The 26705-nt window shown below is 38.2% G+C and overlaps 1 protein-coding gene across 9 annotated transcripts in view; it reads right to left on the bottom strand.

Moving 5' to 3' along the window:
• BNC2 (basonuclin zinc finger protein 2) overlaps positions 1-26705 on the bottom strand; it is a 465978-nt gene that overhangs the window by 130995 nt on the left and 308278 nt on the right. For all 9 annotated transcript variants that reach the window (XM_066368216.1, XM_066368215.1, XM_066368213.1 and 6 more), the window contains one exon: positions 5357-5592. In XM_066368216.1, the coding sequence (XP_066224313.1) occupies positions 5357-5592 (236 nt within the window). The remainder of the gene's footprint in view (positions 1-5356; positions 5593-26705) is intronic.

The raw sequence follows: 26705 nt of genomic DNA on the forward strand, positions 1-26705 counted from the left end.
GATACCACAATACACTTATTCTATACAGACCACTAGCAAGGGGATGTGGGAGCTGTGATTCTCTTCTTACTGCCCTCACCAGCCCAGGTGCAGTCACAGAATTAGTCCCCAGGAAGCCTGAAGAAAGATTTAGGGCCTTGGACCAACTGAAGTTACTGAATATGCCACGAGTTCCATGGTGAAACATCAAGCAATATCAAGTTAAAGCAGGTGTCTTTTCTCATTCCTTTAACAAATATTTATTGAGTGTCCTGACTCTGAGGCATTCCCAGTGAGAAAGCAAGGGGGCAGGGGAAGAAAACACATTTTTTTTTTGTATTTTTCTGAAGCTGGAAACGGAGAGAGACAGTCAGACAGACTCCCGCATGCGCCCGACTGGGATCCACCCGGCACGCCCACCAGGGGGCGATGCTCTGCCCCTCCGGGGTGTCGCTCTGTTGCGACCAGAGCCACTCTAGCGCCTGGGGAAGAGGCCAAGGAGCCATCCCCAGCGCCTGGGCCATCTTTGCTCCAATGGAGCCTTGGCTGCGGGAGGGGAAGAGAGAGACAGAGAGGAAGGGGGGGGGTGGAGAAGCAAATGGGCGCTTCTCCTATGTGCCCTGGCCGGGAATAGAACCCGGGTCCCCCACACACCAGGCCGACGCTCTACCGCTGAGCCAACCGGCCAGGGCCAGAAAACACATTTTAACAGTTGATTTAATTGAGTCATTTTGATTTAGTGCTTCAGGGAAACAGAGTCCTCAGATAAAGCCATATTCGAAAGACCAGCTTTGGTTAAATTGGACAGAAAAGATCTCTGGGGAAAAAGTGGGACCTTGGGTGAAACCTAAAGGACAAGAAATTGCCTGTGCACAGAGAGAAGCAGGTGGAGGCCAGGCAGAAGCAATTACACACAAACACACCCATCTGAAGAAAAGCTGCATGTGTTCAGGAACTGAAGACTTCTTATGAGCTTGACCAAAAAAAGGCTATTTGGTTGGTAGAAGCTACTTACCTACTCTCACAAAACACTTATTCCAGAAGTTCTTAGAGCGTTTATTATGCTAACTTTATCAAGAGGCTCTAAGAGAAGGATCCAGAGTACACTTCTTCCCAAGCCTAACGTCGAATCTTTGGAAAACTGATGCCTCCAGAATACTCAGGGATGTGTTCTTCCAAAGTGCGGACCGTTGTATTAGTTCTGATTGTCTCAAGACAGGTGATTTGAAATGTGCCTCAGCACTCATTCCCTCACAAGGCTGCTGACACCTCAGCTAATTATTCAGAGTGTCTGATATGGTTCTCTGGATTTTGGCAGGACTCATTTGCAAAGGAGATGTCCACAGATAGGCCTCTGCACGAGCCCAGGCAAGTCAGTTACAAATTCAAACTGAAAAGAGACTGTGAAAACTTGATTTTTACATGATTTAGTTTAACAATGAAAATCACCTATATTTTTTATATCCTAGGTCAAAGAGAAGGAAAATGAGGAAAGAACAGGACACTGTTTTTATCTGTCATCAACAAATGTACCATGAGATATAGACTTGAAATAAGAATTATTCTTCAGCAGTAGAAAAAAACTTATGTTCCTTTATATTTAGAGTTTAGTGTCTAATTGCACATTTCCTTTTACGGCTACTTTGTGGGAAAATGCTTCAAATTTACCTCATTTATTTCTGTACTTTGTGAATGAATACTTTAATTGGTACACAGGAGAATATTGGGCTATTTACCTTTAAGATATTCCTGGATTCTTAAATTATTGTCGTTCAAGTTATACTATGTATTTTATACCCAGCTGGTTAGCTTATGAATCACACAGATAATCACATAAGTGAAGAGTAATTTTTATCAAAACAGTACAGGATTCTTGAAAGATAGTGCTAGTCTTTTAAATGAATCTGTGGCATCATTACTACCCTCCTTTTTCTTTCAATAATTGTTTCGATAATGCTTGCAAATAATACTTGTGAATGGCCTGATCCTCTTTTGCCCCCACTTCCAAAACCAAGAATTCAAAATCAGATTAGACACATGGTATTCTTCTACATTCTATCTCTGAAACCAGGAGTAACTGTGTATACATAAGGGATGTAGGATTGGGACCAGAGAGAATCAGATTAATATCCTGGCTTCACCAGTTCAACTCCCTGTACATCTTCATTTGCCCAGTAACACAATCTATAGCCAACTGCTAACCAAGTCAATATGTGGTAAGACTAACAGCCACCCTAACCTGACTTGATAATTACTCTCCTTTAACTGACATAATATTCAATATACTGTTGTTGAGAGCAATAATGCTAAAATTGATGCCTTGAGGGCTACAAGACAATTGAGTTTTAGCCAGATAAAATGACTTGTACACTCATCGTGCATTATAGGGTTCCACAACCTTTGGACGCACATTTTATAGTCTACTTGTATAAAAATATTATAGACAATTATATCCAAAATAATTTGTGCATACTTTTATCATTACAACATATAATTTTTAAAATATTGACCAATAATCAAATAACACTGCTTTCGAGGAAAAGGATTTATTTCTATAGTTTAGCTCTTATGGGGGGTTGTTTTGTTATTTTTTAAAATGAGCATTTTCTCACCATACAACTGTTAACAGTTTTGTGCCCTTCAGTCTCTTGCTTTTTTGGTAAACTTAAAACTGTTTTCTCCAAAGAAAAAGTAGATAATGAGTGTTGAATAACAAAAAGCATCGTTTAAATAAAATCTATATGACATCAAATTCTATCAATTAACAAGACAGAAACTAAACCTAGTGTTCCTCTAATATAAAAATCATTTATGATTTTCTGAAATGTCAATTCCAGACTTTGAACGAAGAAATAGATTAAATTTGAGACTTTGTCAAAATGCATATTAATCCTGACCTGTGGTGGCACAGTAATAAAGCGTCGGCCTGGAATGCTGAGGTCGTGGTTTCGAATCCCCAGGCTTGCCCGGTCAAGGCATATACAAAAAGGAGCTAGGAGTTGATGCTTTGCACTCCTACCCACTACCCCCCTTTCTCTCACATCAATAAATAAAATCTACTTTAAAAATGTACTATATTAAAATTTGTGAAAATTAATCCTAACAAATATAAATATAAATGATGGCATTCTTTCTATGCAATATTCCATCCCCAAATAAGAGACTTTACAGTTAGTTTGTGGTTTTGCTGATTTTTTCATTCATATTAATTTCTCTTGCAATTTTGTATCTTTAAAACCTGAGCCTCATATAAAAGGAAATATGAGGTACAGTTTTCTATGCTTGCCTTAGAACTATGTTTAAATTTGGTGGGGGTGAGGATTAACATCTACATAATAATTTCAAGTAAAACAAAAGAATAGGCACTGGTCAGGGCAGAACATCAGGACCACATCACAGAACATCCAGAAGTTTCTCTATTTACTGACAACAAAATTCTATAGTAAACTGGGTTGTTAAGATGGTAAAGAACCATAGTCATGCAAATATCTGTTTGTTTGGACAGAAAGACATCATCCATATACTCCACATATCTCAGGCAAAAATACACGTAGAAGTGAAATACAGCATTGATGATAAAATTAATAAGCACTGACGTGGAGGCAATAAAGACAATACCAGGTTGGGGCAAAATACTTTAGGTTTTAAATAAAGGAAAAAGGGCTTAGCCGAGCTAATAGTCCCATTCAAAAAGCTGCAAGAGTTTTGTTCTTTCATGTAGGATAAAAATCTATCTAAAATAGACATTAATAATCACGTTGTGGAAACATCTGCAGAAAGAAGTGGCACAATGTGTCTTGAGGCCAGTATAATCAGGAATTGTTAAACTGGTTCCATGTTTTGCTTTTCTCAGCCCCACCCCTTCTGGACCTTGGGACCCCTTGGGACCCCTGACTACCCAGAACTTAACTTTCCACTCACCCCCCCCCCACCGACATTTCCCATCCTAGCAAATGAAAGAATGCTTGTGAAAGTCTTCTATAAACTGAAAATACATAATCTATATTATTATATAGTAGCCTATATAATAATTACATAGTAATCTATAATTATTCCTATTATCATCATCATCTCTTCTTCAGAAAGCCAAATTTCCTGTGCCTTCCAAGTTCATATCTCACTAAACTGAGACACAATTCTGTTAACTGAAGCAGTCACAGGAGCAGAAAGGTTATTTTGCCTCCCCGCTTTCCTATGTCCACTCCTCATCCCTCCTCTGCCCTCCTTCCCTGGCTAACACCTGGAGGTACCACACAGGAGAATGACAGGAATGTGTGTGTTTTTATGCCAGGTTAATGCAAGGGGAGACTTGAAGCCCCCTAATCATCACATACCAAGCTGGCCGCCAAGGCCTTGCACACAACACAATGTAACTCGGGGAATAAACAGGCTGGCAGAGCCACAATTTTTTTTTTTGAAGGGGTCAATTCTCCTGGTATTATCCCCATAGGAAATTTCAAAAATCACTTCAGAGTCTACCTTTTCCAACTGTGATCTCCTTTGGCAGGAGGGAGTACTTCTTCATCATCCAGTGTAGTCTTTTTGGATCCTGGGGTCTCCCAACATGCTGTTTTCAACATTTACCCTTCAAGGGTCGCAGGAAGACAGATGGCCATAAAAACATTTCAGAGGCAAAGTACACAATGCAAAACCACTCATAACAAACTGCAAAATATGATGGAAAAGGACAGGGAGGTGGCGGGGGAAGGGAGCGGACGCTGCGGCCCTCCCGGAAAAGTTTTAAGACCCTTACCAGATCGGAAGTGCCACTGACACAAAGAAGGGGCTCAGGCTGGAAGAACAGGTGCTATGGAGGCCAAATCTATAACCATGTCTGCAAGTTTTGGAGTATGAAGGTTGACTGGTTATAAAAGCAGGGGATTTATAGACGTTATAGTTCTTCCTTTGATTTGGATGAAGAAGCAGTAATTAGTTAGAGTGCACAGACAACCAAGAAAACACCAAACCTACAAATTAAGGGTGAGAACAAGCCCTACTAAACCCAGATGAAGTGCAATCTCAGATTTCCACACACCCATCGCCCAACTCAAAGAGCGCTCCTGTTTAGGAGAGCTACAACAAGACTTGCTAGATAAGCCAGGGATGGATTCAAAAAGATGCAAATAAAGCAACACTAGGCAACAGGCCACTTTCTTCTTTCTAATATACCCCCACTGAAGCCTGATGCTGGCTTGCTGGGATGATCACTCCCGCATTCCAATTCCCTGACAAGCCTTCTGAAAGGACCACTTTAACCAAAAGAGGGGGGCATACCTGGGACTGAAAGGGGCAGGAAGAAGACCAGGTTTGCCAAGGGCTCTCACCCAACCCCTCCTAGAGCTGGCCACACACACCAGCTTCAACGTCCTCCCCCTACCTGAAGGATGTACCCCCGAACGTAGTCCCGCAGAGTCCAGCCCAGGCCATGCAGGATGTGTAGCACCTCTTCTTGCTTCAGGACACTGAAGAGACGGTCGAGCAGAATCTTTAGCCGCACGGGTACTGCTTGTGTCCCATAGAGCATCAGGCTGCTGATATCAAACACCACGTTGGACTGCACAATCTCCACTTGCGTGGGATGGTACAGGTGCTGGGTGCTGAGCTTATCCAAGGCTGTGGCGGTCCCACCAAAGTTCCGGAGGCAGATGAGAATAAAGAGACAAAGGGAGAGGACAGAAAGAGACAAAGCAGAAACAAGTTACTGGAAATGATCAGGGCTCCATTTCTAAGGAGGCACAGTAACCACAGATGTTTAAGCAAGACTTTGCCGTGTAAGTAGTTCTCTGCCCACCTCCTCACTGGTTTGTTTATAAATTGCAGACTGCAGATGACAGCAAGCAAATACAAAACACGTTCAATTTTCAGAAGGAGAACCACTGAGGATGTTTCTAAATGACTAGCTGACTCTGAAAACCAGACTAATTAATTTGCTAATTGAATTATGGTTTAACCCAAGTTACCATGGTGCCCTCCTTCCCCCCATCAAAGAAACAACAAACAATTCCCACCTCAAGCCCTAAGAACAGGCTCAACCAGTATCATTTTTTAAAAATAAGATTCACCCCTTATAAAACCTGGATGGTTTAAAGAAGAAGACAGTTGTGTTCTTTAGAGTTTAGACTATAAGGGCCTAAAAGACCTAATTTAGAAAGAACGAGGGAAGCCGGCATCTAGAGCTCTCAAGTTAAATAAGCGAAGAGAGATTATCGTGAGACTTGGTTTTCCCAATTTCACCGCTTGTTGTTCACCTGGTAGATTTAGTGTAGTGTTCACAGGCATGTTCTACAACAGTTACTCAAGAGAAACAAACAAACAAAAATCAAGCCATAATTTAGTCACCTTTTAAACTGCTCTGACCAGAGTTGTGTATCAGATGAAAATGAAAAAAATGGCTAAAATTAAAGTTTGAGAACTTCTGTGCATTTCAGCTGTGCTATCTCAATACATAAAACGAAAGATGATCATTCTCAGAGTAAATACTTTTAATGAAACTAATATTTCAAAAATTAGGCCTTTTCTTCCTCAAATCTAAAAAAATTATCTCCCTCTCCTAGATCTTAAAGCCAAGATAAAATCATACATTCTAGTCCCCATCTTTATCTGAATTACTAGGAACCCTATTGCAGATAATGTAATTAATTACATTTTCCCTCAGTTTCCCTAAAGTGAACAATTAAGATAACATTGTCTCATCTATAGGGCTCAAAGAGATGCTGCCAAGATTAATGAGATAATGAATGACAGATGCTTTGAACTCCTTAAGAGAACAAAAAAGCATTAGATCAACTTCCAGAATTATAAACGTATGACCTTCTAGAGATTAAAACAGATAAACACCTGAACCTGAAAGATGGACATTTAATCTCATGAGTGAGGATAGTGGCTATCAGACAACATCCAGGCTCAAATCCTAACTATACCTGAGAGTACAGTACCCAAAGTTTCTCCAAGTTCTAAACCACTGCCTGGCCTTTCTTACCCCATAACAGTATGGACTGGACTGGACTGCTCATGTGCACTCTCAGCAACTCTTATTTTAATATACTAGTATTTCTGCATATTAATGTAGGTATTTTAAAGTGCATGCACACACACACACAGTTTTTAGTATTTCAAATGTATTTTTTTCAGGGCTCCTCCTCTACTCTCGTTTCCTCCTGACTTGTGGTCACTAGAGAGTTCATGTACTCTTGATAAATTGCTTTCTTACATCCATAGTGTAAAGGCCCTTATCATTTACCCGCTGGCTTCATTCAACACATTTACTCCCAGGAATACTTTGTCAAAGAGTTCGGGTTTTCTCATACTTCATTTCTTGCAGCTGATTTGTCTGATCTTTTCTATTCTAGTGGTTAAGTCAACTTTGAATAAATAGCCTTAAAAATTAATTTAACGTTTGGGAAAGATAAGGGATTCACAAGCCTAGGGATTGAAGTCTTCTCTCTCTCCACAGGGCATTCAGACTGCAAAAATGCTGGCAAGCGGTATTATTATCCCTGTTCTTCTTCAAGTACAGCTTAACTACTCAGCCTCCTGATGAGCGGCTGCTCTGCTTACAGAATGCAGTGACCAGGCCAGGGAAAATCTGCACCTCCTCCAATTCTCTTCATCAACAACCTCCCTGGCCCAGATCAGTCACTTCTTCACAAAACACACTGCTAATGCCACAACACATATGAAATCAAGAGGATTCAGAAGGGGAAAATAAAATACCAAATCCTGAATTTTGTCCCTGTGTTTGGATACTGTACCTACGCATTAAGTGTATGTAGGCGCTTGCACTGTTGTGTTCAAGGGCTGGGTGGAAAGGGGTCGCATCACCCCTCCCCCTCCCCCTCCTTAAAAACGGCTGGCAGTTTTAGAAGATAAAAATAATTGAGGGTAGAGAAACAAAGAGAAACTGTTCAGAGAGTTGAAAGAGCACAGGTGGACCAGGTATGGCAAAAACATTTTTCTAGATAAGCTTTTGAGAACATCAGAGAGTGAGAGTATTATTAGGACATTACCTGATTATTCCTCATAAGTGTGACACATGTCAAGAAGTAGGAATTTTGTGATAAGCTACAGAAGTACAGAACACAGGTCAACAACTTTTTCTGTAAAGGACCAGATAGTAAATCTTTTTACTTCTTGTGGGCCATACATTCTCTTTCACAACTTATCAACTCTGCTATTATGAATGAAAGCAGGTGAGACTAAAACTAATGAGCATGTCTGTGTTCCAATAAAACTTTATTTACACAAAAAAGTACCTGGCCACATTGGACTCTGATATGAAGGATGAAAGGGTGGACCACTATTTTTTAAACATTCAACAATAGAAAGGAACAGAGTTCTAAATGTGCGATTTAAGTAACAATTACTAGGAGATGAACCATAGACAAAGCCTTGAAAAATATAAAACTTCCCAGCTTACAGATGTCAACTGTAAATTTCAGCATAAACATATTATCTGTCAAATTTCTTGAATGTTTCAAAACTTTCCAGTTAAGTGCCAGATTATACTAAGTCATGGAGTTGTTGATAACTTGGGGATGTCTCCTTGATAGACAAAGAATAAGTGATGATTTTAAAAGTGTCATTAATATCGATAAACTGAGAACTAGACCTCTGCCTAATGTCATGATTTTCCTACATCTGAATGTGGAGTATTCAAGTCTGCATCTTAGTAAGGTTAGAAATATGAGTGAATTAGGTCAGTGGGATGAAGAAAAGTCAGGACAAGAATTTTTCCAGTGACATGGGGCGGTAAAAGATAGTCACCTGCTTTTAAACTTCATGAGACTTAACCACCTGCTACACTGTCCTATACCAATGGTATTGCCAAAATTCCATTTTCAAATGAAATCTATACCTGAAACTGGGTATAAAAACATATAAAGTGAAGCTACTCTTGGTGAACTAGAGTGAGCATGGATTAGAGAAATTGCAATCACCTGTTACTGCCCTCTTCCCTTCAACTTGTTTAAGCAAGCATCTGAGTTGGAACCCTAGAGTTCCTGGAAGCAGTTTGAAAACACACTTTTCTGTACCATAAGATAGAATCAACTGTTTTGCCTGCTTTGCATCTACTCCCCCCCAGTCTAGGAACAGAAACTGAATTTCCCTTTGGAGAACCACTCTTTCCTTCTTTTATGAAACAGAATATTCCTACAGCCAAGCCTGGAAAATCAGTATTCCTCAGTCCTTTGGCCATAGCGACTCATTCAAGAATGGGCAAGTCACCTAAGTCTGAACACTGAGATCGAATCTAGGATTTTAGTTGGAACTATTATTGAGAAGGTGGTAATAAATACCACATGGAATACAGCTGGGATGCAAGGTGGTCTGAGAAAGACCAGATACTGACAACATTGTTTGATCCAGGAGATAGGGACATGGTTGTTTTGGAGGTTGGTATTATACCTGCCTGCAATTTTCAGGTATACAGGCAGGCAAACTATCTGTCTCTTTTTACGTCTGCTTGAAGTAGGATTCAGTAACTTGACTAAGACATCCACCTTTGGGGTATTTTTCCAGCTGGAAACCACGTAATTCAAAGCAGTTGTCAGTGCTTCAATAGAAGTTATGTTAGTTCCAGGCCAAATGGAATTTCTCCAATGACTGAAATGAGGGTCTCCTTAAAAATTTCATATCTTACACACATTTTCAAAGGGTGATGAATGCCATCAACATTAAGAAATAAAAATAATTGTGGGGGATTTATGGAAATGACCCTTTAAATACTAACTAAATGTCAGGCATAGCAGTGGTCAGCAAACTCATTAGTCAACAGAGCCAAATATCAACAGTACAACGATCGAAATTTCTTCTGAGAGCCAAATTTTTTAAGTTTAAACTATATAGGTAGGTACATTCCTTATCGAGGTAGCGCCCGCACGTGGTATTTTGTGGAAGAGCCACACTCAAGGGGCCAAAGAGCTGCATTTTGCCAACCAGGGTTAGGGTGTTACAATGATCTCGTTTTATCCTTTAAAAAAATTTCTAAACACACATTATGACTATTATTGCCTATTCAGAGATCTCAGACTCAATGAGGTTAAGTAACTAGTCTAAAGTCACCTTGTTATTTCTCCAAGAAAATTCTGTTTCTAACACATGTTCATATAAACAGTCAATAAGAATCTCTGGGAACTTGAAAGTCTTCATCATGTTAGAAGTCCCTAACACCCAGCAATCTGGGCTTGTTGCCATCACTCTGCTGAAGCAAGCATTTCAAAGGTCACCAACACCTGTCTTACTATGAAATCCAATAACTTTTTTCCTTCATTATTTTCCATGATCTCTCCATAGCAGCTGACCTTATTGATCACCACTACTCCTAAATGCTCTTCTCCTTCACTCATGCATACATTCATTTATTCACCAGCACTTAGCTTATCACCGAGGTAGGTGTTGCATGCAGATGCAAAAATAATTTATGTTGTGGCCTCCACCTTCATAGGTAGACAGTTGCAAGCAATATAAATGCTATAAAAGAAATTTGATAAAGTACTCTAGGACACAAAGGAGAAAGCAACTCTGCCGGGAAGGCATAGTCTTGTATGATAACTCGGAATTGAAGAGCAAGAAAGGAGAAGATCTAAGGTAAGATGAAAGTTAAGGTCAAGGTTCTCAAACATTCTGTGCATCAGAATCAGCTGCAGGACTTGTTAAAACACAGATTGCTAGGCCACCTCCCCAGAGTTTCTGATTCATTGGGTCTAGAGTGGGGACCAAGGATATACCGTTTCTTTTTTTCTTTTTTCATTTCTTTAGGTGAGAGGAGGGGAGATAGTGAAGCAGACTCCTGCATGCACCCCAACCAGAGTTCACCTGGCAATCCCATATGGGGCTGATGCTCAAGTACTGAGTTATTTTTAGTGCCTGAGACTGATGCACTCCAACAGAGCTATCCTCAGCGCCTGGAGCCATACTCAGACCAGGTGAGCCACTGGTTGTGGGAGGAAAAAGAGAGGGAGAATGAGGAATGGGGTAGAAGCAGATGGTTGCTTCTCCTGTGTGCCCTGACAGAGTATCAAACCTGGGACGTCCATATGCTGGGCTGACACTCTATCCACTGAGCCACCAGTCAAGGCAGGATATGCATTTTCTAGCAAATCTCCACAGGATGCTGATGCTGCTTGGCAAGGGACAATATTTTAAGAATCACTGAATTCATGGTGTGTGTGTAAGAGAATGGGTATCCAATGCATGTGTAATTCTTGAGGCAAAATAGAGGTATGTATAATATAAAAAGTCAAATAAGCAAACTGTACAGAACCTGAATACTGAAGGCCAAAACTTGTAGAAAGATTACTGTCTGACTTCTTAATAGGATAGAGAAAATATTAAACATTTTAAAAGGTAAAAATGATTTACAGTTTTAGATATAAAACTCTGACCATAAGCAATGGTTGTCAGCTTGGGGGATATGGTGCATGTTCAGCAGTGACAGCCACTGACTAAGGTGCTGAATCAACCTCCCACAGAGCCACAACCCCCTACAGGAGAAGAGATGAGAGGGATATGGTTATGTTTAGTTTGCAAAATCATCACGGGTGATTCTGACACAAGCCATACACACGCCACAATGAAAATCACAGAGACAGAGTTGGGGGCAGGGATGGACTGGAGTCAAGTGAACAGAGTAGGAAATTTCTGCAGTGCTCCACTGGGAGATGCCTTCACTCACTGGACTTCAAACTCTTATATGCCTGAAGCTGGGATTTGCAAAGGCCTTCCAAAAGGATGGAGACATAGGGACTCAATTCCCAGATCCTACAATCCTGTATTTACTCTTTCCTAAAATTGATCCACTTAGGCCTGCATACCCATGCAGATTATCCATTCCCATTTCTCCTTTGAAAATTGTACCCCGCCTTCTTTACAAAATAAAGGGTTAGTCTGACCTGACTGATAGGATGCACTTACTGGCCCGAGGTGTAAAACTCTCCTGAGTGCCAAAATAATGTATGATTTTAATTGCTGCATGAAAGCCTCCTTTAGTAATTAATAAAAAGACCCACAAACCTGCAAAAGGGCCTTCTTTCCTTGACTATGTATATGAGATTAAAAATTACCTAGAATCTGGTTATTGGGTCCACGCTGGAATATTCAGAATTCAAATAAAATGTAAAATAGGCAATGATAGTGTACTTACCTCTTGCATTCCCATTTTAATGATGTATCACTCTTTATTAAATATCCTGTGAGAGCAAAGCAAAAATGTCCAATACTGAGCACAGATGCCCCTACCCCAGCCCCACATGCTCTAAGGCAGTGGTTGGCAAACCGCGGCTCTTGGGTCCCTTGAGTGTAGCTCTTCCACAAAGGGTACTCTAGCTTAGGAGTACCCTAATTAAGTTAATAACAATGTACCTACCTATATAGTTTAAGTTTAAAAAAACCTGGCTCTCAAAAGAAATTTTATTTGTTGTACTGTTGATATTTGGCTCTGCTGACTAATGAGTTTGCGGACAACTGCTCTAAGGGAAGCCATTCTTGTCAACTGTTCCCAATGCTCATCCTCAGCAGTGTCACCACATGGAAGAAAAGCCCCTGAGTGCAAGGAAGCAATCCTACTCTCTTCAGTCAAGTCTGAATATCTTCCTGGACGAACAAAATTTGTAAGATACTAGCTACAATCTATGGACAGAAATTTTACATGATTTTGTACAGAAATTGTATCTTTTGATAAGGTAGGTATAACCCATTTAATCAAAGAATATCAGAAAACTTCTTTTGGTTATAATTAATCATTTTCATCTTATGGAATTTCTCACATCCTATTAATAAAATTAAATTTAAAAAATTATGATTTGAATGCCAAGGCACTTCACTTTTAAGCAGAATATAACTTCATGAAATATATTAAAAATTTTGACCATGAGATCTAGCAAAATAAATGTTTTTATATATGATCTATATCTAGTTTGTTTCTAAAGTCCAGCAACAGACTGTGATACACAACTTCTAATATACACCTCATTTCATACAAAACTAAATATTACAGTACATCATTACCAGTTAACTAATGAGAAATAACATTTCTACTGTAAACCAAATAATTATATTTGCTGCACACTTTATTCTGGACTGTTGTAGTAATCTATGAAACACAGTCCATAATTTATTGATTTTTTATTATTTTTCTCAAAGTGTATATTAATTACTTTCTTTGAATTGAAATGTGAGTTTAATTCTTCCCAATTAAAATTAAGTCAGATTTGACAGTTTGATTTGACTATAAGCGCTGGTGGAAATGTTCACCAATTTTAAGATAGCTAAATCCGCAGTGATAATTTAAAAAAATAATAATGACTTAGCAATAATTTATTATTCTCAATATTTAAGAAGCACTTCTTGTCCCACAGATTAAAGACAGTTTCTAGGGACGGACTGCAAGGGTCGTTCAAATCCCAGCTCAGCCACCTACTTGCTGTGTGACCTTGACGAGTTACTTGGCATATGAAAATGTTAAGAGGGCTCACTTTCCAAATTCTTTTGGTGGCAGGCTAGCCAATAGCTTGAAGACCCCTGCCTTAATTTCAAGGCAAAAGGAAAGGAAACTGTAGACTCAAGACCAAGCTAAGAAGTACAGGAGAAAAACAGATGGCTTGGAGTGAAAGTGAGGCAGGGGTTACAGGATATATTTGGGGGACTGACAGGGAAATCAGTTAAGATGCAAGGGAAACATCAAGGTTCCAGAGGCACTGCCTCTCTAGCTGCCTGGCTGGATAATCTGCCTCTAGGAATCCAGGGACTATACTCTGTGGGTGGTCCCTAACCTATAAATTGAGCTCTACCCAAGCTTCATGCCCACAACTCCAAACATGTTCTTGATCCCTAGTTTGCTGTGAAAGGTAGGACTAAGAAATTAGGCCAAAATGCTTGAAATCATATCCTTTTTGGGGGGTTGGGGGTTCTGATTGGAGAAGTTGTAGGCACACACTAAAAAAAATGTAAATTTGAGAAAAAGGAGAACAGAGAAATAATCATCCATAATCCCACCACTCAAAGGCAACTATTGTCCACATATTGATTTCCTTGCCTCTACTTTTGTCAATCCATAGTTGAGGTCACACTATGGATACAAATTTCTAGCTTGTTGGTATTTTTTTTTTCTCACTGAACATAATATAGCAAGAACATTCAAAATCTTCTTGGACTACTAAGTACCCATGAATTTTTACACTGAAGTTCCCTCTGGATCAATCCCTCCTTTCTGGCCTAAATTCTATCACTTAGGTTTTCAGACTCTCATAACTGCATTACTGCAAGTGACTCTTGGCTGATCTAATACAACCCCTCAAGTTAGTCTTCTCAAAATAGTGCTTAGAATGTCTCATATCTGCTCAAGGGTTTCCATTGGTACTGCCTTCCTGCATTAACAACAATACACAAAATCCTTAACCTTGGCCAGAAGACCCTGGACAGAGAGACTTTTCCATTCTAATACCTCTGACATAAGCTTTCTGTCCCAACCAAAGTGAGCAACCCACTGTCTTCCAAACATTCTTAGCACTTTAATAATTGGTCACTAAAGGAGTATTTCTAGACCCTATCCCAGGATTTGGAGATTCAGTGAAGAACAAAACAGACAGGAATCAGGTCCTCCGGGAGTGAATTGACTAGTGAGGAAATCAGTCTTTTTAAAAACATACAAAATTACAAACTGGGAATGTGACATGAGAATATAAGTTAAATGGGGGTGGGGTGGGGTGTTCCACAAGATGAAGATGGAGAGACAGGCAGGTTTCTATCTGCTGAGCTACATTTCTCAGATTTTTTTATTTATTTTTAGTGCTTTTCCTTAAGTGTCTCTCCTCTTCCTTATTTACCTTTTGACTACCCATTTTTTAAGGCTCAATTCAAATTCTATTCTGTTTTTCCATGAAGGCTGGAAAGGTGCCCTCATCTAAGGGCAAACTGTCCCAACAATCATGGCCCCATGTACATCCCAGCAACATTTCCCATTTACTGGGTGTCTTAACGTGCCTATGAAATAACGAGAGCTTGAGGTTCATAGCCACCCCATCTGAGACTTAATCACTCAAGGTGGTTAGCCCTCATATTGCTGAATGAAGGAACATAGTGAAGTGTACATAGAATAGGAAAAGGCCATTAATATTATAAATGTATGATTCCACTGTGCCACCAAATTCTTATTTTCACCCATGTCCCTTTCTTAACCGTCCCCTTTGCACTTTATACTCCTCTAGAATAGTGGGGGTAGGTACAGAGGCGGATTTAACGGCAGGCACACCAGGCGTGCGCCCTGGGCCCCGATTTCTGAAGGGCCCTGGAAAATCCCAACTTTACAGTTTTTCTAATGACACCAAGTTTGGTTTCATATGTGCAATTTTAACACTAATAGTACATAATGGTTTTTATTTACTTAAAAATATGGTTAACATGTATTTTTATTTTCCCTATCTCTCTCACTTTTTTTAAGGGACCCAGTATTTTCTTCTGTGCCCAGGGCCTCAACCAACCTTAATCCGCCTCTGGGTGGGTAAGTAACTTAGTTTAGGGAGTGAGTTGAAGCTGCTAGCCAAGCAAAAAACCTGACCAAATTTTGTATAGTTTATTCCATTTCCTACCACTTCAAGCATCCAATGGATGTTATTAATAAAGGAAATAATCTTAATATCATGGTGCATAAAATAGATTATAATGTATAAATATGAAAATCATAGTAATCATAGTACATACCACTAGATTTATGATAAATGTGCTAGATTTATGGTCTCATATCCATAGGAAAAGGCACAGTATAGAATTCAGAAAGTGGTCAGAGAACAGCAATACAATAAGATCCTAAGAATACCATCTATAAAGAAAGGATTGGTTTTCTTTTGTAAAACACCTGGAGAAATAAAGAGCAAACTCTCTTTAGTATGCAGATTTTTATCTGGGGGTAAAAAAAGGGTTTAACTGCACAAAATGAGTACTCATTAGAAAAAGGAAAAAAAAAATCATACCATAAGAGCTTCTTAAACTGTGAATTAGGTAGGTTACTGAGGGAATATAATTTACCTGGATTTCTTTAAAATGCTAGAAATAGAAACTTAAACTGGTAATTGTATGGCTATAAAACAAAGGAGAAATTGAAGTCTAGATATAATTTCAATAAACACTTTGATAGGATCTATAGTACTCCAAGGGAAAGGGGTGGCTAAACCACAGACCCAAAAATGACACACAAGTCTAGATGAAAACTCGTTTCTCTCAAGAATAGAGTCTCCGTAATAACAACAGCAGCTAGAATCTTTGTAGCTCATTACTATAAGTGTGTAATGTAAATCTAAAATAACTATAACATGTAATGCAAAATGTGTAATAAACATAAAGTGATATAAACTTTTAACAGTATAGCTAACTTAAGAACAAAATAATGTCCTTTATAAAGTTCAGTTCTCAAGTGTATGAAATAGTGCTGGGGGTGGATGAGGGGCGGTTATAAAAGAACTTGCATCTGTCAAATGAAATGTGAAAAACAATTTTTTAATTTAAATTTTTAATAACAGGAATTACTCCCCAAACCTTCAAATAAATTAAAATAAATGTAAACCTGTAATTCTACAGACTTCACTTCTAATGTTTTCTGTGAAGGTCACAGAAATAAGAACATATTCAGATACTTTTTTTTTCCTTAATGTAGGAGGAGTATAAAAGTGCTTTTCACTGATCCTAGAAAATTGGCTCTCAGTGATAGTTTATAGTTCTTAGTTTTCCACAACTTTTTTTTTTAACATAACTTTCTTTAAAAGCCAAATTCAAGTGACTTAGGTGGTTTTACAGGAATATGCTTGAACATTTCAGGCCCTGAAGTCCAGTGGACTTCACTGAATAGCTACTCAGGCATGGCCATCAGAAGCTTATAGCCGTTCAATAAGATGAGAAATGAGCAAAGTGGAGCAATTATTCAAAGCCACCTACCCCACAGAGTAAGACAATTAAAAATTTGCATGAAATGGTCTAGAAGGAAGGCTTTTATTTCAATAATTTCCAACCCTGCCCTGGATAATTTTTAAATTTTTGAACACTATTTTGAGGCAATTTTACAAGTTAAAAAAAATTAAAGCACACACTTATTCTTTTATTTTGGGAGAAAGCCAGTGAGCCTTAAATTGCATAGCTAATTGTTTCGAGAACTCCCTGTCCCCTGCCTCAGCTCCCCTTTGGATTCCAAATTATAACAGCATCAAGTGGTTAGCCTATAGGAGCTCTGAAGCCTAGAACACTACTTTCATTTTGAATTGATTAATATTTAACATGTGTTTTGAACGGATTGTTTTAGGAATTCTTTCCATGATTACTATAGGAGTTCAAAAACAAAGTTGTTAGGGACAGGATTTTATTACAGGACTCTCTGGGGTCAGAGTTTCAAGTTATGATTACTTATAAACAGAATATTGTTCTCTTTCCTACTTCAAATACCCAGGCCATAACCTCTGAATTTATGAGGATGGGTGGCTCTTCATTCTTGCTAATATGACTAATAATTTCCAATTATATCACACTTTGTAATATGCTCACTATACCTAATATAATGATATGTCATTTCAATGTAGCTAGCCCATGAACCTGTACAGGTTTAATGGGATTTTGCGTATTTAGAATTTCATCATAAAGGGGCCCTTTGGAATCATTATAACATCAATCCTTTCCCATTATAAGACTCAGCTCTCTTACTAGGCAAGAGCCTCAGGGCACAAGGCAAAGGCTTAACTTACCCGTCGACGGGAAGCCAGATCCTAATAAAAGCCACAGCACTTGGGGAGAACATTAGTAAATGGCAATGATGACATAGTAAAAACTTTTTAGTGAATCAGGGGAATCAATCAGGAAGGCGGACAATGATTGTTATTAAGAGAAAAATTTCTTACGACTTAAAGTAATATTTAGATCTGCACATTTTATTCCTTGCTTTTGGGGGATAGAACTATGTAATTGGGAGCAAATTAAGTACAAAATAACTCATGTTCCATTTAAGTCACAACTTTCTAACTATAGCTGTCAAGGTTGAATTAATTGGGATATTTAATACCAAAGAGACAGAAAAGGCTTGCTTCTAGAATTTAAAAAAAAAAAGAAAAAGAAAAAGAGTGACATGCAGCTGAAAGAGTTGATCCCCGAGCCTGGCGATAAAAACTGTCAGCCCTTTTGTGTGAAGGCTTTTTTTTTTAAACAAATAGTGCGTTAGCATTTTTAAGTAAAAAAATAAAATAAAACAAAACACTCCACTGAGCCTCATAAACCCTGATTAACATTATTATACCTTAAATACCTTATATGAATGGGTCCTTTTATTTTTTTTCTTGTCCCTTAAAACATGAGGAATAAGTACATGAATACTCTTGTGATCCCTTATGAATGTGATTCTAAAATGTAGGGAGGAAAGGGGGACAAAAGTAGTTCCAAGGAGCTGCCACTGTCCTGTGTATTTTAATCATCCCTCATTGACATGCAGCTTTGAGAGTATGGGGATATGTACTCGCAAACACCCGCAATTAGTCCCGGGTAGAATTTGAGCTCCACTTGAGACTATATAGGTAATATTTCAAACTGATTGGCATTTCCCCCCTGTGGCCTTATGCATAATAAAGTCTTCACAACAGACTTTGGAAATCATTAAAGTCTGACTAAGGCACACATAAAAGTAGACTGTCAACACTTGGTTATTCAGAAGCTCACTCTCTTGGCTTGCAGATTAAACAGGCTCTTGGTTTTACTTCTTCCTCTTCCATTCATGGCCCACTTTGGGGGGCATGTCTTTCCTCATTTGCAGCAACTCCATCAGAAGGTGGTAAGGGGAAAAGAGAAAATTTAATCTGCAACTTGACAGTAAATCTAGGAAGAGACTTGGTAATTGAATCTACTTGCTGAAACCAGGTTGGGGATTATTATTATTAGTACTGCTGTTGTATCCAATCTTTAGTCATCAAGGCTACCTGAAAGTTGACTCCTCAAACCTTGCTTTATGTCATTTATAGATCAGTGAATTAAATACATGCTGATTAAAAAACATTCCATTTTAAAAATTATGACTGAAATATGCTACTTGAATGAAACATGTAAGTTCTTTTATTAAATAAACAAATAAAAAATGAATAATTACCCTAGCCCAATTTATTAGCTTTAGAGATTAAATTTTCTTAAAACAACATATATATATATATACATACAAATTTCACTAAGGCAACATTGTAAATACATGGCATTTTTATTTTTGATAGAACATATGATTTAAACTCTATCAGATGAGGTGAAGAAATATTTCAAAATTGAGAAGAGTGACACAAAAAGCCAGCATCTGGTAGGAAATACCTAAAAAAAGAAATTATTATATTCCATCTTTTTTTAAAAATGAACATCACCTTGTGTCACAAGTACTTTGCGTTCCCTCTCTCAGTAAGTGAGCCTGAAATCTCATTCTAAATCTATAATCAATCTTCTTCCCCCTCCCCCCATTGTAATCCCTTAAAACTCTGGGCTATCACACACTCTTTTGACACTGATATGTGTTTTCTTCTGGATTGCTGGATTTGCTTAATGCATATATCAAGTATCAAACTGCTTTGCATCCATGACTGGTGGAATAAAAGACCTTATGTAAAGATCTGCTCATAAATAAAAGGGTTAAGAAGGCAGTCTCAAGTCTTAGCAAAAGTCTAAACTAACCAATTTTTAAATACAAGAGCAAAAAAATGTTGAGGACTAGAGCAATACTTGCTGATTTTTCCACTAATATGATCAATGTATAATTGAGCAGACCAAGAAACCTTCAAGTTTCCATCCTGTTCTCAAAATAACAATTTTATACCATCAAAAAATTTTAATGGAGCTCAAACTTTCACAACAGAAGCAAAGTCCCCTGAAATGACATGAACAAAGAAACCAAAGGAAGATAATGATTAGCACTTTGAATCCCAGTTACCAATTTGATAATGATGATGACCCTAATTTCTAAATCAAAAGAAAAGTTCAATTAATCAGTACCGACAGACACAATCAGAAAAATAAATCCAAATTTTAAAGAGTAGCAATTTTACCTTTGGAAATTATACTGTATTTGAAAAACAGTAATAGAAAACACTTGTCAGGTTCATTTAGTCTCTGACTGAGGCACACAGACGTGATTTCCTAATTTACAGCTTGCGCGTACAGATGTTCACACTTAGTAAAAGGACTTCTTAATAGCTTTTTTTAATTAAAAGTGTGTTGATAATAGGTGTTTTAAACATATCCAAACAACACAGCTGAACTGACAAACGCCTGTCTTCATGCCTCCCCATGTCTCACATCGTGGCGAGATTTTATAAGAGAGAAAAGATTATGACTCAGTCGCATGTATATAGGATAAATGTTACCCCCAAAACCTCCAAATGAAATCTTTCATTAATTTTTCCCTCTATGATCTGTTTCCAAGTAGAAAATGTTAGATTGCTACTAGGTTTATGTAGCCGAAAGCAGAACCACACAGCCTTTGCTTGCTGCCTGCAGTTTTTTTCCTTTGCAAAACTTTGAACCCCATCCAGCTTTGACACACTGCCTCTTCAGTTAATAACTATCAAGTTTCCCCTTGTCTCCTGTCTACTTTTCTTTGAGGCAATTGCGCACTCAGCACCCCGAGATAATAACACACATCTATAAGATAAAAGCCATGGCATTAATGTAATTGTCTGCCTCTCTCTCTTTAGCCTAATCTTTTTTTCCTTCAGTTTTGACTGCCTGTGTGACACCTGTTTTTGTCTCCTCTGATCCTACGACAGGTTTTCCGCTGACAAGGTTTTTGCCTGACAGAGATTCTGCAGACAAGAACATAATAAAATATGAAGAACTGCTTGTCAGAGTTTCTGCCAATGCTCACATGAAATCAAGAAAAAAAAAATGACATTTTTTTTTTTTTTTTAATATAAGGGGGCTCTGTGATGGTGGCTTTTGGCCTGTCAGGAAAAAGACCTCCCTAACCAATTTCTATAAGCCAAACAGGTGTTTTCTTTTATGTTACAGTTTAATTTGTTTTTAATTTTTACTGATAGTAGAAAACATGAACAGCCAAAAGCACAGAGGGGAGAATTTCTTACCCTCAGATTTTTTCAGGCAAAGAACCACTAAAGAAAAGTAGACTACGTCTCACTCAAAGACCATCTCTTCTGAATAAAACAAAAATGCCAACATCTGTTAACAATCAAATAAATTTAACTTCTCTAAAACTTGCTTCCTGGTTAATTAGGCTACTAAACCCTCTCACCTACCTTTCACTCATTTTGTTGTCTAAAGACACAGAAGGAAACAGCAACAGTGAAAACGGAATGAAGGCTAGAAAAGAGAACTGCAGAAACAGGACTAAAGGCAAGGTGTTTGCAGGCTGTGCTCACCACTCAACATGGCACAAGGCTACTGAAAAAGACCCTAGCGATTAGGAATTAATTAGAGACTCTTCGATGCACTTAGAGGAGCTGCCATTAACCCCTGGTCCACGTGCTCCCACACGGGAAACACTGCATCCGGTAGCAACACACAGAGATGAGGAAGTGCCCTTTCTGAGCTCCCACACTAGCAGAAGGATCAGCATCCCACAGACACGACCCTTATGGTCTAGGTAAAATTCACTGGGAGCACACAGGAGGGAACACATTTATCCTGGTGACCAGGGCAGCAGAAAGACTGGACAGGATCAATAATGGCGAGTGTGAAAGCACAGAGGACTGGAAAAGAGTTTGCAGTGGTGAGCGAAGGGAGGACAGGACCCTAGATTTCAGTTTTTAGGACTCTCAGCATCAATTCAAAGTCCTCTACCAGCCAACCACTTTAACCTAAACTTCAGTTCCCCAGATCCATTATCTAACACTAGGGCCTCGCATAGCCATGTCTAATAGAAATATAATTCAAGCCACATATGTAATTTTCACTTTTCTAGTCTCATATAGAAAATGAAAAATAAATAAAACTAATTTTTAAAAAATAATTTTACTTAAAATTAATATGCATTAAAATATTATCAATATATAGACACTTAGAATAATTCTTAATGAGGTATTTTATATATGCATATATTTTAAAGATTTTATTGCCAAAATGCAGGGTATATTTTATATCCACAATGTATCTCAATTTGGACTAGACACATTTCAAATGCTCAAATCCACAAGAGTGGCTTTCTTGGTGAACAATCAGTTCTAGAGCTGCCTTTGCCTTAATTCCTTGAATTTAAGACCCAACAAGTCCATGCTTTCGACCAGATGGGTTTGCACTTGCACCCACAGTGTCCCTTGACCACACAGGCTGGCTGGGAGGTGTAGGAGGCCAAAGTAGGAACTTCCTGGATATCGAAGAGCAGTGCCAAGGAGAGAGGGCCCTTTTCTACAGGGCCCCTTAAATGATAGTGCTTAGGAGTTTATCCAATTGTGGCAGTAACTCCTTAAAATACTTTTCATATAATGCTTTGGCTATATGCTCACTAACTAGTAACAGGTTAGTTCAAGAGGAGTTATATAAACATGTACTATGCAAAAAGGCAAAGCCTGGTAAGGAATGGGTTACATAAACATTTTATACCTCCCATTATACAAGTCAAAATTTTTCTAAAATACTGTATTTCTTTCACTGATTTCACACTTCAATAAAAAAGAGAAGAAGGACATGTCCCAGTTAGAAGTCATCACTAATGATACCAAAGAGAAGGAGGAATAATTGAGATATCAACATGATTATCGCTAAGGAATACTGGGTCCTTATGAAAGAGCAGAAACTCCTAGTTTGTCCGAAGAGGAAGAGGGCATCCTGAGTAAGACGTGAGGAGCTGAGTGTATTTCATTTATAAACCTCCTCGATTTGTGTTCTGCTTAACCTGGTGAACTCCAGTTAATTAAGATGTTCCTATAAACAATTAAGCTTCCTGTAGGATCGTTAGCAAGATATAAAAATTTATGATGTAATAAAGAGCAATAAAATGATAAAGTGGTTAGCCCATCAAAGCATTTCACATGCAAGAATATAGGTGTGAAAATAGGCAAAAGTAGCTTTAACCCTGTTTAAAATTCATCTACCTCTGGTTTTTGGACTTTCAAACAGAAATATTTCTACAATTCATTTAAACTGTTCTGCACTTCTTATAATGTGACTTTTGGGATAAAGTGTTTCCTACTTCTGTTCAAATAAGGGTTCAAATGAAATTTTAAGATAATTGGGAGGTATAAAACCGTCCTGAATTTGCTAGAGAAAACAAGTTCACCTGGGGAACACCTGGCTTTACTGCCAAGAGAACTGGTGACCTAAACTCTGCCAGTGGACAATGAAGAAACCTTCCTGGAAGAGAAAGGAAACTCACACCATCACCTTCTGCCTCTGCGCCTTAGGGGAGGCTCCAGATCCTACCATTAGTGTTATGTCCACTCTTTCACTTAATCCTCTTCAAAAGCTCACTGTGATAGGTCCATTCCTATTATTATTTGAATTTACATATAAAAGAACTGGGGCTTACCCACTGCAAGGGGATTTGACTACTGTCCTGGCCACACCCAACTTTTATTCATCAAACTAAACATGCCTGTCATATCCTCAAGGTTGAAGTTTCACTCTCGTAACAGTTTAATAATGAAAAGTTTACTAAGTGGATTAACTCATTTAATCCTAGGAAGAACTGGACAAGTAGGTGCTATCATTACCCACATTTCACAGATGAGAAAACAGAGATTACACGACTTGGCCAAGGTTCTACTGTCAGTAAATGGAAGAGCCAAGAAGGGAACCTCAACAGAGCGGCACTCTTGCCTACTCTTGTATCATGCCTCCCATTTGTGCACCTGAAGTTTCTTTATACAGAGGGGCTCCTGCTTTTTTCATTTCAATCTCAAGATCCTCCCTACACACTCCACAGTAGTATAATAGATTGGCATTGTATACTCTAGAGGCCAGAATTGACCAGATCTACCTCATGTTCCAGCTGAATAAAATGGAGGTAGGAATAGAAAAAAAAATTAGAGTTAAAAGGCAGAGAGCCCAGGATTTTGGAGGGAGGCACTGTTTGTGTTGTGATTTAAAATAAAGGGGGGAGTTGAAAGCACCTTCTGAAAGATGGGCAGGCAGAGAAACAAATCAAAATAAGCAGCTCAGGGACACAATAAAAATAGAGTTAAGGCAAAAAAAAAAATAGAGTTAAGGCCATTAATCAAGCACCAAACCTTTATATTTGTGGGGATGTCCTCCCTTTAAAGCTAATCCGTGGTGATCAGGGAGTAAAGGAGAGAAGCAGAAGAGGATATCATATCCCCAGGTCAAGCAAAGAAGGCCCCTGTGCCAAGCAGGAAAATGGCCTTGTGTTTGCTCTCTTAAAATAAAAATAAGTGAATAAATGTTTAGGGACTTTGTTTGTGGAAAGACCAGGACACCAGAGCATGGAGGCAACTAAAAGCTGGTTTCCCTAGTTAAAAAAACAATTTTGCAGCTAGGGACAGCCAGGTTTCAGAGCACAATCTGATAAAACGAAGACCACTAGAAAGCATTAGTTCCCACCTTTTCCAAACCAGCTTACCAGGGGACTGTGGTGTTTCTATCCATGTGTTTCTAAGCAAAACCCTGGAAGCATGACCACCTACCTACATCCTCCTAAAAGATCAAGTCCTCACTTTGCCTGCAATCACTGGGAAGCCTGCATTTACTTCCCTGTGCTAAGGACTCAAGTTAATACATTCCTTATATTTTCCACTAAATTCTAAGTAACCCCCTGCAACAATTTTCTCCCAAAACAAAATTCACTCTTCTTGGGACAGTCTCCAGGGTAGTCACAGGGAGGCTAGTACTTCCTAGCAAACTAATATATAGATACATTACTTTCCTTTGCCAGAGGAAACTCAATTTTTTTCACCCTCCTCTCTTGATCTTGACAAATTTACAAATTATCTTATAGAAACTGCTGCTGAGTTATTCAGAATAAGCATGAAGTCATAGAAATGTCATATTTCATTGCTTAGGATGAGGGCCTGTTTGGGGTGGGCAGGGGAGCAGAGCAGGGAGGAAAGAAGGCTGGGGAAGGAAAGGTTACTGCTACTTTAGTATACTCGCTTCTGGACTCTAGTCAAAGAGAATATTATAGTGTTACCAGTTGGGGATAAACTACTTTCACAGATGTTTAGACAATTCATAAGAAGAGCATAGACTGGGACAAATAATAAAGACATGTGACCTTTCATGGGTTAAAATGAAAAATTACTGGTTTTGATTTGTCCTGCTGAAGTCCTTCTAAAGTACCATGACGCCAACAAATCTGAGGAATTTGTAAACAGAACACAGAGATCTTGTGATTCTAAATGTAGGACTGACCTAAATCAAAACGTTTTTTATTATGGAATGCTCAGAACCAATGGCCCTGATTTATGCTAGTGAGGCCTCACTATGATTTTCCTTTAGGTGTATGCTTACCAGACTTAGCTAGTCAAAACACAGAACACTCAGCTAAATTTGCATGGTACATGCTTATACTAAAAAACTTACTGTCTACCTGAAATTCAAATTTAATGCAATGTCCTATATTTTCTACTTTTATTGAGATATAACTGACATATAACAACATTGTATTAGTTTTAGGTGTAGAGCATATCTGGTATTTTCAATTTGGGTGAGAGTTATTTATAGATATAAATACCGTGTTCTGACAAGAGAGAGCAAGTACAGAGCTTGGAATTCAAATTCAGTGATGCTGAAGAAAAAAAAGAAAAATTACTTCCAGCGAATTATAAAAAAGAAAGGTTTGAAATTAATGGATTATATGAATATTTTAAGTCATACAGAACATTAAACCATCAAGCTGGTTGCTATATGACATTAAATTAACTTTATACTGCTCAACATTTCTTGTGGCCCAGAACTGAGGAACTGAAGGCTACACCTCACATAGTAGTTAACATATGATGCATGTTTAATAAATATCTATGGATTGATGGTCCCAATGATGTAGGTCAAAGCCTGCCCATTTGACATTTTAAAAATCTACATAGTTTGGAAATTGGCAGGGAAGCAGCTGGCTTGATGAGCAAATAATTAAAGTAATAAAGTAGGACTATCTTTTCCTTGAATGAACTGCAAATAGTAAAGAGAAATCACATTTATGGAACATAATAAAGAAAACGTCTCAAGAATTCCATTGCAACAAGCATTCTTGCAGGCAGACCTTGGCCAAAGTAAATAGCTAGTGTTAGTTCAGATTGCTTAGAAGTGAATGAAAGTTCCAGCATCACACAGCTTGTAGGAATGGCATGGACTGTTGGTTCAGCAGTCAAAGTAGTCTACGAAGAAAATAATTTGCACAGAGAAAGCTGCTGTGGAGTTCATTAAACTATGTAATGTATTTCTTACTCATCAAGCCTCATATCCTTGCCAAATGCTTACTAGACATACTAAGAAACAGTAGAATTTTTCTTAAGGTAATCATAATAAATGGGCTTTGTCAGAAGTAAAAATTACTAATCTAGTAAGGGAAAAAATACCTTTTTGAAATCAGCCTACTTTTTAAAAATCAAATATATCCCATAATGATAAAACAAAATTAAGTTTCAGATGTTTTGGATTATCATTAAATATTTCCTAAAATCATTTAGAAAACAGTATACTCATTTTCATTATTTATATTAAGTTAATGGTTTAGAAATAAAGTCTTTAAACTATGAACATTAAAACTAATTTGCAAATAATAAATTAAAATGGTTTAGTACAATAGTTTGTTTGTTTGTTTTTTTTTC

The sequence above is a fragment of the Saccopteryx leptura genome, chromosome 2 (genome assembly GCF_036850995.1).
Source record: "Saccopteryx leptura isolate mSacLep1 chromosome 2, mSacLep1_pri_phased_curated, whole genome shotgun sequence".
Classification (NCBI taxonomy): domain Eukaryota; kingdom Metazoa; phylum Chordata; class Mammalia; order Chiroptera; family Emballonuridae; genus Saccopteryx; species Saccopteryx leptura.